At 41.4% G+C, this 18,218-nt stretch overlaps 1 protein-coding gene and 1 pseudogene across 5 annotated transcripts in view; both read right to left on the reverse strand.

Annotated features, from left to right (window-relative positions):
- The window catches only part of ASTN2 (astrotactin 2), an 883,583-nt gene that overhangs the window by 475,898 nt on the left and 389,467 nt on the right, over window positions 1-18,218 (reverse strand). For 4 of the 5 annotated variants that reach the window (XM_064579942.1, XM_064579940.1, XM_064579941.1 and 1 more), the window contains one exon: window positions 15,347-15,514. The exons of the other annotated variant lie outside the window; for it this stretch is intronic. In XM_064579942.1, the coding sequence (XP_064436012.1) occupies window positions 15,347-15,514 (168 nt within the window). The remainder of the gene's footprint in view (window positions 1-15,346; window positions 15,515-18,218) is intronic. 5 annotated transcript variants of the gene reach the window in all.
- LOC123850384 (U4 spliceosomal RNA) lies at window positions 4,969-5,041 on the reverse strand (annotated as a pseudogene).

Below are 18,218 nucleotides of genomic sequence, written 5' to 3' on the forward strand. Positions count from 1 at the left end.
GCACACATGTACACACTCTTCTCTTTTTCAGAGACCTTTAATCACCTACATCAAAATGGAAGCTGCCTTCAGTCCAGAAGAGAAAGGGCAGTGGTGTAATGGGCTGGTTCCCATCGAATAACCAGAAAAGGCTAGTGCTATTACTAAGTGCTGTGTTTTAAATGGTTTTGTGGAGGCTGCTTCTGCTCAGAAATCTATCCCCACGCCTTCCATTCCATCACGATTAAGACTTTTGGGGGTTAAGTCAACTTAACTGGGGGTTCTTTTTGCCCCTGATTCAATAATTCCCATTTGTTGAACACATATATTTGCCATATTATGTAGCGGGTACTTTGTACTGATTACAATCGTCACAATAACCTAGCAAAGGTGAATACCTTTTCCTTTGATGAAAAAAGAGCAGGAAATTGAAGGTTGGGGAAAATTAAGCAGTTTGCTCAAAACCGCACCAATAGTTTCAGACAGAGCCAAGATTTTAACCCAGGTCTGCCTGACTTCAGTGCTTTCCCTTTTTTTCCCTTTTCATCTGACTGCCTCTCCAAAAACAAAACAGCCCATGCTGGGGGCAGCTTGATTTTGAGCAAATGGGGTGGTGGCAGTGTCTCAACTGCTTCCCTCCCTGGTGACTGACTCAGCCTTGGGTCTCAGTGAATGTTTGTGAAAGAAAGACGTTAATGAAGCTGATGGGGAACTCACCATGCCCCAGATGTCCTGGATGGGAACACCTCTTTGCGTGAATGGGTGGATCGGATCATACGCCTGGAAGACAAACCTGACAAAAACACTTCTAGAAGCTGATACCACCTTCAGATGTTCTAAAAGGCTTCTGAAGGCCTTGGCTGCGAGCCTCCATTCCAAGGATAAAAAGTGTTGACTGCTTACGTTGTCCTCAAGAGATGGAGAAATCAAGCTTCTGCAAGCATGGTGGTCGGGAGACCTCTACTCTGCCATGAACTTCCTGAATGACTTGAGCAAGTCCCTGACCCTCTCTGAAACCCAACCTCATCTGCTGTAGAAAGAGGGAGTTCAACTGGATGGTCTGCATGGTTCTTCCCAGCCTGGACCTCTTTGCTCTTTGAATCCCCAACCGGACCCTGCAGGAGAATCTTCAAATGTTTCTTAGGAGGACAGATGGAGAAGCCACTGTCAGAGTTTATACACCCGCCCCCTCCACCACCAATTTTAAGGGGCACTCAGGGCTGTGCAAAGCAGGGTTGACACCCTCTGATGAATGTCTCCTTAGATTTTGTGCCAGAGCCTCCTCCATCACCTCCCTGAGTCCCAGCCCCACTCAGCACAGTGCCCAGAAAAGCTCTGCTCAGCCCTCACTTATAGCACATATCCCTGTCACTGACACTTCTGTCATCCTAGGTCATCAGTGTCTGTTATCATCCAAAGGTTTGTGTCTCCCCAAATTCATATAGTGAAGCCCCTAACACCCAACATGACGGTATTTGGAGGTGGGGCCTTTGGGAGGTAATCAGGGTTAGATGAGGTCATGAAGCAGGGACCTTGTGATGGGATTATAGGGAGCGGAAGAGAGGCAGATCTCACACTCTCTACACACACGCACTGCAGAAAGGCCATGTGAGGTCACAGACAGAAGTTAAGAAGTTGGTCTTCCACAAGCAGGAAGAGAACTCTCACCAGGAACCAATTCAGTGATATCTCGACGCTGGACTCCCCAGCCTCTGGAGCTGTGAGAAATAAGGTTCTGTTGTTCAAGCCACCAGTCTATGATATTTTTGTTATGACAGCCCCAGCAGACTAAGACAGTATCATCCTCTCCTCGGTCTTTAGAGACAATGTGAAAACTGGTTCTGGATGTCATCCACATATGGGGGACCCAGCACTGGATTCCTCATTTCTGATGTTGAGAGAATGAAACCAATTTGTTAGAAAACTCCAAGGGACAGAGATGGCAGCTTCTTTTGCTCATTATCCCCAATACTGGGCACAATGCCTGGCATATAATTGGTGCTCAGTAAATCACTGCAATGAATGAAATGCAATATCTTGATTCCAGGAACTTCTTTCCACCACCACCGCTACTACCCTGGCCGAAGCCACCACCATCTCTATCCTGGATAATCATATCAGTCTCCTAAATAGCTCCCCTGCTATCACTCTTGCCTGTTCCCTATAGATTTTTCTCAATGGAGTAGACAGAGTGATCATTTTAAAAGTAAGTTAGATAACATCAGTCCTCGGGTCAGAATGTCCCTGTGGCTTTTTGCTGAGCTCAGGTTGAAAGCCAACGTTCTTACAGTGTCTCTCTGGTCCCTCTCTTACCCCAGCTCCTAATATTCGCCTAGTATCCAGTGAAGCCCACGAATATTCTCCTATGTGATCTTCCTCAAATGTGTGAGGCACAATCTGCTCTCAAAGCCTCTGTCCCTGCCATTCCCTCAGCCTGGACTCCACTTTCCCCAGATATCCACAAAGCATGCTTTGCTTCCTCACCTCCCCAATCACGCCACCTTGAACACCCTACTTAAATTTGCAATCACACCTCTCCTTCTCATTCACCACCCACTCTTCCTGCAGCCTCTTTACTAAAAAAATCATCTTCTAACATAGGATACAATTTATTTGTTATTACATATACTCTAATTATCTGTTTGTCGCCTTTCCCCACTAGAATGTGAGCTCCATGATGATCACGGTTTTTATCTATTGTGTTCATTCTCTCAGTGCCTGACATCCTGCTTGAATTAAGATGATTGAGAAATAAATACCAGTTGAATGTTAAATGAACAAACACACAAAGGAATGAATAAATTCCAAAACCGTTCTTTAACTCAGATGTCAAAGTATTAAATGAATCTACTAGCCCAACCAGGGGTTGGCAAATTTTTCCTGTAAAGGCCCAGTTGATAAATATTTAAGGTTTTGCAAGCCACAGAGTCATGACTTCTCAACCATGTTACTGTAGCTAAACTAATGAGTATGGCTGTGTTTCAATAAAACTTTATGAAAAACAGCAGTTTTCCTGGGGCTATAGTTTGCAGACCCCTAAACCAGAGTAATCTCCATCAGCACATAGCACCACACCTAGCACAGCCCCGTCACTCAATAAATAATTTGAAGTGACATATATATGAAATGTAGTTCTACTCTTCACTCTGTCACAGCACTGTCCAAGTGAACTTGCTGTACTGGAAATGTTCTACATCTACACTCTCCAATATGGCAGCCACTAGCCACATGTGGCTAATGCACACTTGAAATGTGATGTGAATTAATTTACATGTTAATTTAAATAGCCACATATGGCTAGTAGGTACCATATTGGACACAGTAGCTCAATCACAAACATTGTTTTGCTTCATGCTCCAAGTCTAGCCCCTCTCCCTCTAGGAAGCCCTACCCAACTGCTAAGGTTCATAGTAACTGTTTTTTTTAATCCTACGATTCTCATTTCATTCAATTCATGCTTTGACTAGAGCTATAACAATACTTAATATTCGTTGAGCTTTGTGTACCAGGCATTGTGCTAAATGCTTAATATGTTTTATCTAGTTTAATGCTGTGCAGAGCATTGGCCTTCAATGCAGATTTGCAATACTCATTCTAAGTTGGAGAGCACTCAGAAAATCTAATGTACAGCTGATCCTTGAACAGCATGAGGGATGGGATGCCAGCCCCCAGGCACAGTTGAAAATCCATGTATAATTTTTGACTTTCCAAAAACTTAATTCTGGGAAGCCTTACTGATTAAACATAAATAGTCAATTAACACATATTTTGCATGTTATATGTATTATATACTGTATTCTTACAATAAACAAGAGAAAAGAAAATGTTATTAAGAAAATCGTAAGAAAGAAAATACACCTACCATATTGCGTTTCTCAAAAAAATTCTGCACGTAAGCAGACCTGCACAGTTCAAACCTGTGTTGTTTAAGGGTCAACTGTAATTTCCTTTTGTATTATAAATAAAGAAACTGAGGCCCAGAGAACAAAGTGACATGTCAAAGGTCACACTACTAATCAAAACTGCAAATCTAGTAGTGAAGCCCATGGAATTTGTCTCTAAACCCAGTGTTTCTTCTTTCATTCACTCATTCCATCAGTCATTATTAAACATTGACAGCATACTAGACAATTTGCTGGGCTTGGGGTTAAATGGTACATACCACAGGTGCAATCGTTGCCTTGATATAGCATATGGTCTCTTGGAGAGCGAGGACTTAAACACAGAATCATACACACAAACATATAATTAGACATTGTGATTCTGTACTGATAGCACAGATCAGGGGTTAAGAGGATACACTCTCAAGCCCAAGTTCTAGGATTCCAATCTAGACTCTACCACTTCCTAGATGTGTGGCTTTGGGAAAATCCATTAACTTATTCAGTTTCCTCAGCTGTAAAATGGTAATAATAGGGTATTACACCAATTCTAAGACACACAGTTTTCCACATTTTCACACCCTTGAAATGAGGATTTGTGTGTTATTAATATCTTAATGGGTTTTTTTCTTAGTGGTATGTAAAATATTGGCACTTGTATCTGACTGTGTCTTGCTTCAGTTAAAATATGATTGTATCTACCTTCTGGGGCTATTGAAGGGATTAAATGATATATGTGAAGTCCATAGAGACATATTTTGTACTGTACAATGGGCATTATTATTGTTAGTTATCATTATTTACTCTAAAGGAAAATAAAGTGTACTAATATTGCATAAAACATAGGGAATAACTGAGTCTAGAAGGTCAGCAAAAACCTTGAGGATGAGACATTTAAACTGGACCATGAAGGATAAGGAGAAGGGAAGAAAGGGAAGAATAAGGCTTATAAGGAATGAAGGTGGGTGGAGAGCAGACTGTTGCATGCAGAGGGAATAGCACCGGCGAAGACCCTGTCACAATGGCTACCGGAAATGATTGACCATTATCCAGTGTGGACCACTTCACAACATGGCTTTGTATCCTATGAAAACTCCCAGCCCCCACCTCTACTTTTCAATTAGCAATAATCGCGCCTTGGATAAACCTCATTGGCTACGATACTGCCACTGAGCAAAGCTCCCCACCTCTACTTTGACCATCATCTTCCTTTTCCATACTTTTGTTTCTTGATAGTTCACTGGTCGTAAAGTATTACAGATATATTTAGAAGTTTCTGAATCTTTTTAAATAGTAGGACAGCTACCATTTATAGAGAAACCAATCTATCTTTGTAATACGCTTGTTGAATAAAATTAAATATAGTCCCTAATTTAAATGCCAGTAAATTATATTTTTGACGATGAAGCTAGTCTTAAAAGTGGAGAGCTTCCCTTCTTTTTGGCATATTCATCCCAGAGGTCATAATCAGAGATACCTCAAGTTATCTTCCCTTTTGCAACTTTACCAGATGACACTTGTGATCTCTCACAACCTCTTTCTTTCAAGTTCAGCAGCAAAGGTTACCTTGGACTTTCACTGAGGCTGGCAAGCTCCCAGTAAGAAAATATTTTCAGTCTCTTTTGCAGCCCATTCTAACCTTCTTGTCCTTCCAAATTTGTGAACAGTCAGTCCTGCTGCTTTCTGTTGTGGGCTTTCTGAGATTTTATGACCTCATCTTTGACACAGATTGTCCTTCTTCAAAAGACCTCAACCCTCTTCTACAACATAATATTTTACAACACATCTAGACCAAATATAGCAAGACTCCTGAAAAGAGATATAAAATGGTTTCCCTACAACTCATAAATGCTGTCACAGTTCCAACCCTGACTTCTGCATATCTCCCTTGTCCCCAATCCAATTGGGTCCTTTTATTTTTTCAAGCCAACTTATTCTAAATTCTTTGTCCAAAGGATTCATGCCTACCTCTGAGAATTCTTTGCAAATACCTATCAAAGAGAGAATGCCAGAATGCCTATCTCCTCTCAATGCTAAGCAAACTTCTCAAACACAGACTCCTCAAATAGTAGCTTCTTACTCAGTCTGGGTCCAAATCCCAGCTGTGATCCTTAGTAAATATATGACCTTGGGAATTTCATCCAACCAACTTTAAGACATAGTTTCTTGTATGGAAAGTGGAAGCAACAGTAACTACATAGACGTGTTGTTATGAAGCCCAAGATAGTTATAGAAAGCCACAGCAATTATGCTTGGCACGCAATAAGTGCATAATAAATTGCAAATCTTGTCATTGTTACCCCAGTATTCATGCACCCCTTGATATGGTACCAATACTCCACCACGCCTCTCTTAACTGTAAGTTATCTCTGGCCATTGTCTAACTCCCCCATCTATAATATATTGGCAATGAACCTGCATCAAATGGATCAATCTGATGAGATAAATGGTATTTTATGGTTAACATTCATTTCATGGTCTTTAAACAGAAAAAAAAAACAACAACTCAGTTTGTTGTTTGAATGGCTTCTGTTGGAAATACTTCTTTTTTAAGTTTGATTTCATTATCTCACATGTCTGAATAATGAGGCACAGTGTTCATTAATTGACAGTAAGTTTAGATGAGTTTTGTTTAATTCGGGTTCTAGTAAACTTCTGGACCAAGGAATGGTAATGTAGAGATCATTATGAATTCTGAGGATTAAGAGTGACTCACTTCATGGAGGTTTGATTTCCCTAGTTGAGGCCCACTGGAGAAAGAACATAGTGGGACACACTAATCCTAAACCGGTAAAGGATAGAGCTTACTTTATTTGAGTTCAAAAAAGACTAGTGGTACCCATCTCAAAGGAGAAGGTGACTTCCAGAAGGGAGCTGTACCAGGTAAAAGTTTAGCAAAAACCCCTAGCCAAAATACCATGTCAACGCCCAGAGAGCTATCCACGGTCCTGACACCAGAACCATGCACCCAACCCATTGACCAAGCCCTGACATTTCACCAAATGAAACTTGCTTCTCTCTCTTTCATTTGTTCATTTGTTCGTTCATTCATTCACTCATTCACTCACTCATTCATTCATTCATTCATTCATTCATTCATTCATTCATTCATTCGTCCAAGAAAAGATGCATTGATTCAGGAACTGTTTCAGTGACTGAGCTACAGCAATAAACATGATGAGCATAGGACAAGTTTTAATAAAACTTTTCTCATACACAAATCTCTCCTCTCTGGTCTGCCAGGAAGTTGACTCTCTATAGATAAATCTCAATTTATTTAACTGTGCACTAATTTACTTAGATCCTATATATCTGGTACCTGGAAACACCCATGCTACAATCTCCTTCAAGGCAGGGACATTCTCCATCTCTGTGAATTCTTGAATTTACAACTTCATAAAGTCCTTGTGTCCCATTAAACTTTAATAATACAAGGCTTAGTAAATACCAGGAGTAATCTATAAGCATTAGAAATATTTAGTACAATATAAGACATATATATGATATAACTACACTCAGTGTATTCTCATTTGATATCTTATTGCAAATGAAAAGTGGCTGCTGAAGACATGAAAATAAACTGAATATGACGGGGAACATGACTGGAGTTCATATCAATTTGAAAAGAAAATTCAATCTGCTTTAACTGCCATTTACAAATTGTTTCAATCATACTTATGCTGTAAGTTATTAGTGCTCAAAAGGTCATAGAAACATGAATTTTGAGCTGAGAAATATCTTAAGAATTATTTAGGGTTGTAATTCATATCTTGCCACTAATTTACTGAGCGACACTGGGCAACTTGCTTAGCCTCAGTGGCCTTCAGTCTCCTCATTAGATCAGACAAGATGATCACTAGGGGACTTTCTTGCATTAAAAGTTGTTTCCACTAATTTCTTTGTTGGAGAGAATGAATATGAAGTTCACAGCATATGCCATACTCAAGGTCAAGTGACAAATTTGTGGCCAAGCTGGCACCAGGATTGAGAACCTGGGACTTTTCCCATTGCACTAGTTTCAAAGTCACACAAGGACTAAATGAAAGGCCAGCGGATAGGAATGTCCAGGTTATGGTAAGTTTCTCTGATAGGTGGTCAGCTCCCAGAGGTCAGAGACAACATCCTATTTTCTTCTTAAATAATTTAACCCAGTGTGCAATGCTGGATTAGAGGTGTCTCATGAAATATTTATTAAATTAATTGAAAAATACATCGAGTTAATTACATGAAGGCCCTAGGGACTGCATAACTGATTATAGAATTAACAGCAGACACAATGTTTTGAGTGCTCACCATACATTAGATACTGTGCTGAATGTATTTCAAATGTGATTTTTTGGGGCGCCTGGGTGGCTCAGTTGTTAAGCGTCTGCCTTTGGCTCAGGTCATGATCCCAGGGTCCTGGGATCGAGCCCCCCATCGGGCTCCTGGCTCAGCGGGGAGCCTGCTTCTCCCTCTCCCTCTGCCTCTCTCCCTGCTCATGCTCTCTCTCTCTGTATCTCTGTGTCTCAAATGAATAAATAAAATCTTTAAAAAATAAAAAAAATAAAAAATAAAGAAATGTGATTTTTCATCTCATTCTCACAGCACCCTGCCAAAGAAGACTTACTCTCATTTTTTCATATATATAAAAAATCAGGGGCACCTGGGTGGCTCAGTCAGTTAAGCAACTGCCTTTGGCTCAGGTCATGATCCTGGAGTCCCTGGATCGAGTCCCGCATCGGGCTCCCTGCTCGGCGGGGAGCCTGCTTCTCCCTCTGACCCTCCCCTCTCTCATGAGCTCTCTCGCTCTCTCTCTCATTCTGTCTCAAATAAATAAATAAAATCTTTAAAAAAAAAAAAATCAAGCTTGACTATATTAAATGACTTTCTCAAAGCCCTACTACCAGTAAACAGAAAAGCAAAGATCTGAACCTGGTCTGACTCAAAAGGTTATTCCAATTCTACTCTGGTTCACTAAATGCTTGAATGAAGAAATAAAGAGATGAATGACTTAGTGACTAAATGCATTAGTGTTCTGCCATTACTTGCTTTGTGTGGTTTGAAGCCATATTGTCAAAGATTTTGTGTACAGAATTTAACACGATACCACACATGTGCAGAGCTTTAGTAAAGCTGTTTCACCATAGGATTTACCAATGGTGACATTTTGAAGAGCCAAAGCCTGATCATTTAAACATTCTGGTGCTGCATTATATGGGACTATAGCAAGAAGTTCTTGAATATTCGCTTCTGTCCTCAGAGATGAAGTGTGATGGTAGTAGCCTACTCTGGAAAGGAGCACAACACCACCCGCTGGCAACATTTTCAGGCCTTCTCTATGCCTTCAATGAAGCCTTTCCTTGCCTTGGTCCTGTATTGGTTTGTTCTCATCCCATTCACCATTATGAAGGTAAATGTTTAATGACTGGCTTTCCAAAGAAAATCAGCCATGATTTGTAACATTAACCAATTTTGTTGATATAAATACTTTCATCATAGCCAATTTTCAAGCTATTTACATGACATAACCAAAGAGTTAGGAAGAGAGGATAACAATCAACTCTCATTAGTCTCATGAGCTGTCACACAGACCAGCTCCAGCACACCATGTATCCAATTCCATAATCATCCCTGTGGGTGGTACTAATTGTTGAAATCCCCAGAAGAACACACTTGAGCTGGGCTATGGCACACAGCCAGAAAAAGTTGGCCAAGTTCATCCATGCATCATGGCAATTATATATTCTTCAGCAGCACTGCACCCCGACTTTTCTCCTTCTTCTTGGTCAGTTTAGATGAATGATCCTTCTCATTGGGATGTCCCCTAAAGCTTTAAGACATGATGAGCAATGTTGGGACTCTATGACTTTGTTCAGTTCAATGGATCCCGCCACAGAAGGAGGAGCTTACTGAAGAGAAGCAAAGCCACTTTTGACAGATCTAAGGCCTGAGTGTGTGCAGGGGTTAGGGGTTTAGTTTTTCCATGACTTCCCCCATAGTCTAATTCCCAATGGGAGGTAAAGGAGGGGAGGCCCAGCTATTCCCTTGGACAGTTAGTTGTTCCCCCAAACAACTGGACAGATGTGGAAGGTAGTTTCCCTTTTCCAGTATCCAATATACTCTTACTAAATCCCTTAGTGGCTCACAGAATCTTCAGATCTTTATCTCTCTGTGAGTTCTCTTCATCTTACCTTTCTAACTTCATCACCTGCCTCTTCCCTAGTTCTCCTCCACCACCTCATGTGCAGCACATTCTCTAGATGCCAGCCCAGCTATACCGCTTTCTGGTTCTTGGAATAATTCTAAACTTTCTTCCTCTTGATTTCAATCATTAAGATCCCTCTGTGAAAGGACCCATCCTCCCAACTGATTCTACCAGGTTTAGCTAAAAGGTCAGGCACTTCATGATGTATCTTCTGAAATCCCCATCCAGAATACATTTCTCCCTTTTCTCCAGGCATGAGCTACTTTTTTAATGTCTGTTCTTGATTTATCCCACATTGTGTCTTTTATAATAGCTATATATGAGCATATTATTTTTATCCCTGTGAAAATGTGAAATCCATGAAGGCAGGAACATTGTCCAATTTGTCTGTGATTTCCCATAGCACTTAACACACAAGACTTATGAGTTGTGGAATTAAGAAAATCTTGTTTGATTTGAATCTAACAAATCGAAATAATTTTTTTCAAAATGGGTCTGAGTCAATACCCATGAAAATATGTTCATGGATCTTATGTTCCCATTTCCACTCCTTACCTGTAGATAGTCCCATCCATATATGCCTTGAGTGACTTGTAAGAGTAAGGTTCTTTGCTGGACATTGGGGTGGGAAGGATACAGGAGTAAATTAGATACAGTCCCTGCTCTTAAGGAGCTTACATTTTAGTAGGGCAGGCAAATTTCCAAACAATAACTCAAGTTTTAATCAGATTTGTAGTCAACAGAGAACTCTGATGATACTGCGGAAGTCATCCATGAGGGAAAGAGAGGTAATCAGTGAACAGAATTTTACAAGGTAGAGATTAGAGAATGGGAGACATTTCAGGTAGAGAAAGGAGCCTGAACTCTAGTCAGAAGGTCAAACTTTGCATGGGGTGTTTGAGAGGACTATTGTGAAGTTGAGCAGAGTGAAGACTGCAAGGAGAGTGCTCTTAGGGATGTGGCTGAATGCGAGGATGAAGCCAGAGCCTTCTAGCTTGTCTGGCTACTGGATGGTTCCTGGTACCCAATTTCTCTAGAGCTGGGAAATATTTAATTTGAGTTCATATGTAAGTGGATATGGAGGAAGAAACTAAAAATTGGTGTATAAAATTGTTTCAAGGAGCATATAAATTTCCTTCCTTCCTTCATCCTTTCATGACTTTCTGTGCACTAATTATATGTCAGCAATAGGCTAAGTTTTAAAGATACAGAGATAAGCAAGACACATGCTTTGAATCCCCTTTCACCAGCCCTTAACAAAGCTTACAGTCTGGTGACAGACCCACACAAGGAAAGAACAATGACAAGAACTATGACATAGGGAAGTACAGAGGCTATGAGAGCAGAGAGGAGGGCTCCTCAATAGAGTCAGGGGTCTGGGCTGAATGGAATGGAAATAAAAAAGAACCCTTGATCTTCCAGTAAAAGGGGGAGAAAGACATTTCAAGAGGGAGGAAACACCCCATCAAAGGGATGTAGGCATGAGAGGGTATGGTGCCTTCAGGGAATTACAGGTCTCAGTGTACCTAGAGTCCAAGGTATGTGGCAAAGAGAGGTAGAAAATAAAGTGACAGACATGAGCATAGCTTTGTCAGATAAATAAATTAACGAATATGGCAGCTGGGACTTCTCTTGTTCATGTGGAAAATGAGAAGACTATCTGGGAGGAAGAATGTTTAGAGCCTTGGTGCACCAAGATTTGTCCTTGGCCAGAAGCATCAGCAATAGCTGGTAGCTTTTTAGAAATGTGCCATCTTAAACCCACACTAGACCTGCAGAGGCTTGAGAAGCATTGATCAAGAGCACAGGCTCCTGAGTTGGAATCCTGGCCCTCTATCTGCTGGCTATGTGCCTTTGATCCTCTCACTTTTCTTCTCTGGCAACAATATCATCAATGATAAAGTTGAGAAGGTCAACCCAGTGGATTCTAGTAGCATTTTCAGCTCTGTAGGGTGTGTGTGTGTGTGTGTGTGTGTGTGTGTGTGTGTTTAATTCTAGGGGATACTGGTAGGAGAGTTGATCATTTCCAAAACTGGCTAACACATGTCTCCTTCCTGAATGACCCACTGTTTGGAATCATGCCCTCAAGTTTGCAGCTAACGGAAAAGATCATCAGAAACAATGAACCTACACCTGAAGGCAGATCAGCTGGGAAACCAGAAGGTCAGACCCTCAGGTACTTACCACTCTGCTAGCTGGGGGCTTTGTGTGGGGAGGGAAAAGTGGTGATTCCTCCCACCATAATCCTGCCTGCCTTTTAAGGAAAGAAAAAGAAAAAAAAAAAAAGAGAATGTACAGGATCAGATCCGGAGGCACATAATTCTACAAGGGCTTTCCTGGCTGTTGTGTGACGATAATCAAGAATGTGTGTGTGTGTGTGTATAAATATGCGTGTGTGTGTGTGTAAATATGTGCATGTGTGTGCGTGTGTGTGTGTGTGTTGGGAATAAAAAGGTACTGCTTAGGGTGACAGTGCCTTAAAGCCTAAATGTTTTAATTAAGAGAAAGAAGATTCAGCTGTCTGGTCAAATGGTACACTAGAGTTGCTTTGCATTTTCCAAATAGCTTCCCCAATAGGCCTATGCAAAGGCTGCAAAAATGTGTCTAAACAGACTCCCACCTAAAGGATAAGAGGAGATGGTGGTTAGAAAGCCAAATCCTTGTGCAGCTCTGCAGAGGCTCAAGGGTTAGCCTGGAGAAGCTCTCCCTTCGCTCCTGAGCTATTGCCCCATGGAGAAGTGAAGGAGAGCTGGGGTAGGAGGGAGCACACCCTTGACCTGGGCCACTGCACAGGGGCTGCCCCATGGGCATCATGCAATGGATTTTCAGGCAAGATGGTCAGACTCTTGTTAATGAAGAAAGGGATGAAGTTCCAGAGAGACTATAGCAATATAAGTTGTAGGGAAGAGCACAGGACTGGGAGCAAGAATAGCTTCATTTCTAACTTGCTCTGGGACCTTGGCAATTCTCTTCTCTAACTCCTATTTCCCTATTTGTACACATTAGTAACCAGCATTTATTGAGCAACAATGATGAAGAAGAGATGGTCCATTTCCTAAGCATTTACTATAAATAAGACAGTGTCTCCTGGGTTTAAATACCAAGTGTATGCTGTTGACTCATAAATTTCTATCTCCAGCTAAAACTTCTTTGAATTGGACTTTTGGATTCCAATGCCTATTTTCTATCTCTACTTGATGTTTAGTAGTCAACTTGAACTTACATCCCAAACAGCACCCTTGATCCCCCTCATTTCTTTTTTTTTAAAGATTTATTTATTAATTAATTAATTTATTTATTTATTTGAGAGAGAGAGCATGAGAGGGAGGAGGGTCAGAGGGAGAAGCAGACTCCCTGCCGAGCAGGGAGCCCGATGCGGGACTCGATCCCGGGACTCCAAGATCATGACTTGAGCCGAAGGCAGTCGCTTAACCAACTGAGCCACCCAGGTGCCCCTGATCCCCCTCATTTCAATCCCAACCCTCCTACAGCATCCCCTGACTCAATGAAAGAGATGTCCTTTCATCCACTGTCCAGATTGAATCATTTGGAATCATCTTTGACCCCTCTATACTTCTCACCTTTCATATCCAATAACAAGTCCTGTCAGATCTACCCTCTGAATGTCCAGGATTTCACCATCTTTGCCCCTTACCCTGTGGGTCAAGCCACTGCCAACTCTTGCCTACGTTGGGATAATAGTTCCCTTGAATGTGAAGTCAATTTGCCATGCACCAGCCAGAGTGCTTCTGGTTAAAATGCAGGCCACATGATGTCACTCCTTGGGCTCAAAATCCTCCAGTGACATCCCATCACACTCAGAGTGAAATCCTAAGTCCTTGTCATCCTATATAACTCCCTGCAGCCACCCCCACCCAATCTTCTGCTTTTCACATTTGCCTCCTACTCTTCCCCTCTCTCACCTCCATCCAACCACACTGTTCCTCCTGTTCAACTAATGGCACACTCCTGAACTCCTGCTACAACATGCTGGTTCTTGTCGTTGCCTCTGCGTAGAACGCCGTCCCCTCCAAATAGTCACATGGCTTCCTCCATCTTTGCCTCGCGGTGCCCACTCAAATGTCCCCTTCTCAGAGAAGCCTCCCCTGACCACTGCATGTAATAATGGCTCTGCTTCCACTCTCAGCTTAGCATCCCCTGTGCTGTGTGCTCTCCCCCAGCATGCATCATCACCTGACACAATACATATACTTTCCTGTTGGTCTGTTGCAGCCCAACAGAATTTTCTGCAGGGCTGGGGATGTTCTATATCTGAGTTGTCCAAGAGGTAGCCATTGGTCACATGGAGCTACACAGCACTTGATAGATGGCTAACATAACTGGGGAAATGAATGCTGACTTTATTTAATTCTACTTAATTTAAATTTAAATAGCCACCTGTGGCTAGTGGCTATCTTGTTAGACAGTGCAGATTGAATGTCTCCTTAGAATATAAACTTAATCAGGGCAGAGATTATGCCAGTTTTGTCCACTGCTATATCCTCAATGCCTAGGGAAGTGTCTGCCTATTCAATAAATACCTATCAAATGAAGGAGTAAATGAATATACTAGGGGCTTTCCATGCATTATCTCATTTAATCCTAACAACACCCTTGTGAGTTAAATGCTGTTTTCATTCTCTGGTACTCAGAGGAAATGTCTTTCTGAAGAACACCCAGCTACTTTGTACCCTATGACCAACATCTCCCCATTTAAGATGAGTAAGTCCTAGGGATCTCATGTACAACACAGTGAACTCTTAACGATTCTGTTTTATATACTTCAAAGTTGCTAAGAGGGTAGATCTTAAGCATTATCACCATAAAAAAAATGGCATATGAATTGATGGGGTGTTAATGAGTCTTAAGGTGGTAATCATTTTATAGTGTATACATGTATTAAATCATCACAGCTTACACCTTAAACTTACAAAATGCTATATGTCAATTATATCTCAGTAAAACTGGTAAAAAAAGGAAAAGGACATCCAGCTAGTAAGAGGTGGATAGGATCTGAGCTCAGGGATGCCTGATGATGTTCAGATATCTTGCTTTGCTGAAACCAGACCAGATGCTCTCTGTGGTCCTTTCTACTTCTGGGATTCTGTGGTTTTATAGAACTTTCTTCCTGGCCCAGTGATAGCAGCACATGGTTTAACCGCCAATGGAATGGATGGGCCTTCAGGTCAAACCCCTTGTCCATGGCTCAGAAGCCATGATTCTTCAGGTACAAGGCATGCAGGCCATCTTGCAGCCTGCCTCCTCCTTCCCTCCATCCCCAGCTTAGCCCACAGCTCACCAGTTTCTGGATCGCAGAGCTGCTCACAGGCATCTGTCGTCCTCTGCCCGCAGAGGTCTCTCACCCACGGGGAGGTGGCGTTGATCTGGTAATACAGGGACAGCTTGGCCGGGTTTAACCAGTCTGAGACATCCAGGTAGCTCCCTTCACTCACCACAAAGCTGCTCCCTGTGGGTGAACAGAGAGAAAGACAGCTACTTTCTCTCCGATTGTAGGATGCCGGTGTGTCTTGGTGCTGATGTGCAGGCCAGGAACACAGGCAGGTGCATGCAAGCAATCCCCCTACCCCAGGTCCTCTGTTTGCACTCGTCTACCCACACTGACAGAGCATTTTTACAATATGCCAGCCATGGTATCGGCAGCCAAGAGAGAAAGAGACAAATCAGACGCAGAGACAGTTCAGCCTAGCGGATAAAAGTTGGGCCCTTAGGACTGACAGAGATTTGGGTTCAAATGCAGAATCCACCCTTATCTGCCATTGACTTTGTGCAAGCCACTCAATGCCTCTGGCCTTAGTGACATCATCTGTAAATAGGAATATCAATGGAACCCACCTCGTTGTTGTAAAAATTGAATAAATTAATGTAGATAAAAATGCTATGCTTAGCCAGGGCCTGACTTGTCCTAGGAAAGAATGCTTAAACATTAAAATTCAAAAGAGAAAAAAATGCTAATATCCCTGTCACCCAGGCATCCTCCAACCCCCTCCCCCCCGCCGCCCCTAACAGGGGTCATTAATGCCCACAGGGGCCAGGTATGTGATATTAATGGGAGAGACTAACTGAGCAGCTTCTTGGCCATCTGGCCTAGATTTTGTTTTTTATTTTATTAGAGAGAGAGAGGGAGGTATGGGGACAGAGAGAAATTCAAAGAAATCCATAGCACCTTTAAGAAAAAAAGCCGTACTTGGTCCATAGAAAATGCCTTAATGTTGGGGAACAATGGAGTTTGGGGTGACCTGGCACCACGGGTTCTGTCAGACTGGAGTAGCTGCAGGCCAGCTCCAGCCAGGTCTTGCCAAATGGATCTAAAAGCCAGTGGTACAAGAATGTCAGGTCTTCTTCAGGAGAGGCTGAATATTCAGATTTTGATTGTAATCAAGCAATTTGGAAATAATGACTTAAATTTGCTCTTAAACTTGTGTAAGTTAAGGGTGTCTTGAGTGGCACAGTCGGTTAAGCAGCCGACTCTTGATTTCGGCTCAGTTCATGATCTCAGGGTCCTGGGATCCAGCCCTATGTCAGTCTCCCCACTCAGCAGGGAAACTGCTTCAGGATTCTCTCTCTCTCCCTCTCCCTCTGCTCCTCCCCTCCTTGCTCACACACACACACTCTCTCTCTCTCAAATAAATAAATAAATAAATAAATAAATAAATAAATAAATAAATAAATCTTTAAAAAAAGAGCTTGTGTAAGTCAAACAAAAGACCCTACCTTGTAATCTATGCTCTAAAATACTCCCTTTGACATACATATATATGTACACACATACATATACATCTATATACACATATATACATACGTGAACACATACATGCATACATATATGGATTACATTACACACACACACATATTCTTTGAAGGCAAGGAACAAAAGCCTGTGCAAGGTGGCTGCATATTGGGTATAAATGGTGAATGTATGTATGCAGTAATAGACAAAGGTAGCCCACAACAAAAAGGAAAAAAAAAGGCCCTTCAATAGATAAATGGATAAAGATGTAGTCCATATATACAATGGAATATTACTCAGCCATCAGACATTGCATCAACATGGATGGGACTGGAGGAGATTATGCTAAGTGAAATAAGTCAAGCAGAGAAAGTCAATTATCATATGGTTTCACTTATTTGTGGAACATAAGGAATAGCATGGAGGACATTAGGAGAAGGAAGGGAAAAATGAAGGGGGGGAAATTGGAGGGGGAGACGAACCATGAGAGACAAGAGAAACAAACTGAGGGCTTTAGGGGGGGGGATGGGTTAGCTTGGTGATGGGTATTAAGAAGGGCATGTATTGCATGGAGCACTGGGTGTTATACTCAAAAAATGAATCATGGAACACTACAACAAAAACTAATGATGTATTGTATGGTGACTAACATAACATAACATAATAAAAAAAAAAGGCATCCAAATTGGTAAGGAAGAAGTAAGACTTCTACTATTTACAGATGACGTGATGCTATATATAGAAAATCCTAAAGACTCCACCAAAAAAACCACTAGAACTGATAAATGAATTCAGTAAAGCCACAGGATACAAAATCAATATACAGGAATCTGTTCCATTCCTATACACTAATAATGAAGTAGCAGAAAGTGAAATTAAGAAAAGAATCCCATTTACAACTGCACCAAAATCAATAAAATATCTACAAATAAACTTAACTAAAAAGAGGTGAAAGACCCATACTCTGAAAACTATAAAATGCTGATGAAAGAAATTCAAGATGATGCAAGGAAATGGAAAGACATCCCATGCTCCTGGGTTGGAAGAACAAATATTGTTAAAATGTCTACGCTACCCAAAGCAATCTATAGATTTAATGCAATCCCTATCAAAATACCAACAGTATTTTTCACAGAACTAGAACAAACAATCCTAAAATTTGTATGGGACCACAAAAGACTCTGAGTAGTCAAAGCAATCTTGAAACTGGAGGCATCACAAATCCAGACTTCAAGTTATATTACAAAGCTGTAGTAACCAAAACAGTATGGTATTGGCATAAAAATAGACAGATGGATCAATAGAACAGAATAGAAAGCCCAGAAATAATGCCACAAGTATATATCAATTAATCTTCAACAGAGGAGGAAAGAACATATAATGGGAAAAAGATAGTCTCTTTAAATGGTGTTGGGAAAACTGG

This window comes from Mirounga angustirostris, unplaced genomic scaffold (genome assembly GCF_029215605.1).
Source record: "Mirounga angustirostris isolate CCGP_5_RB_7025 unplaced genomic scaffold, mMirAng1.0.hap1 SCAF_15, whole genome shotgun sequence".
Classification (NCBI taxonomy): Eukaryota; Metazoa; Chordata; class Mammalia; order Carnivora; family Phocidae; genus Mirounga; species Mirounga angustirostris.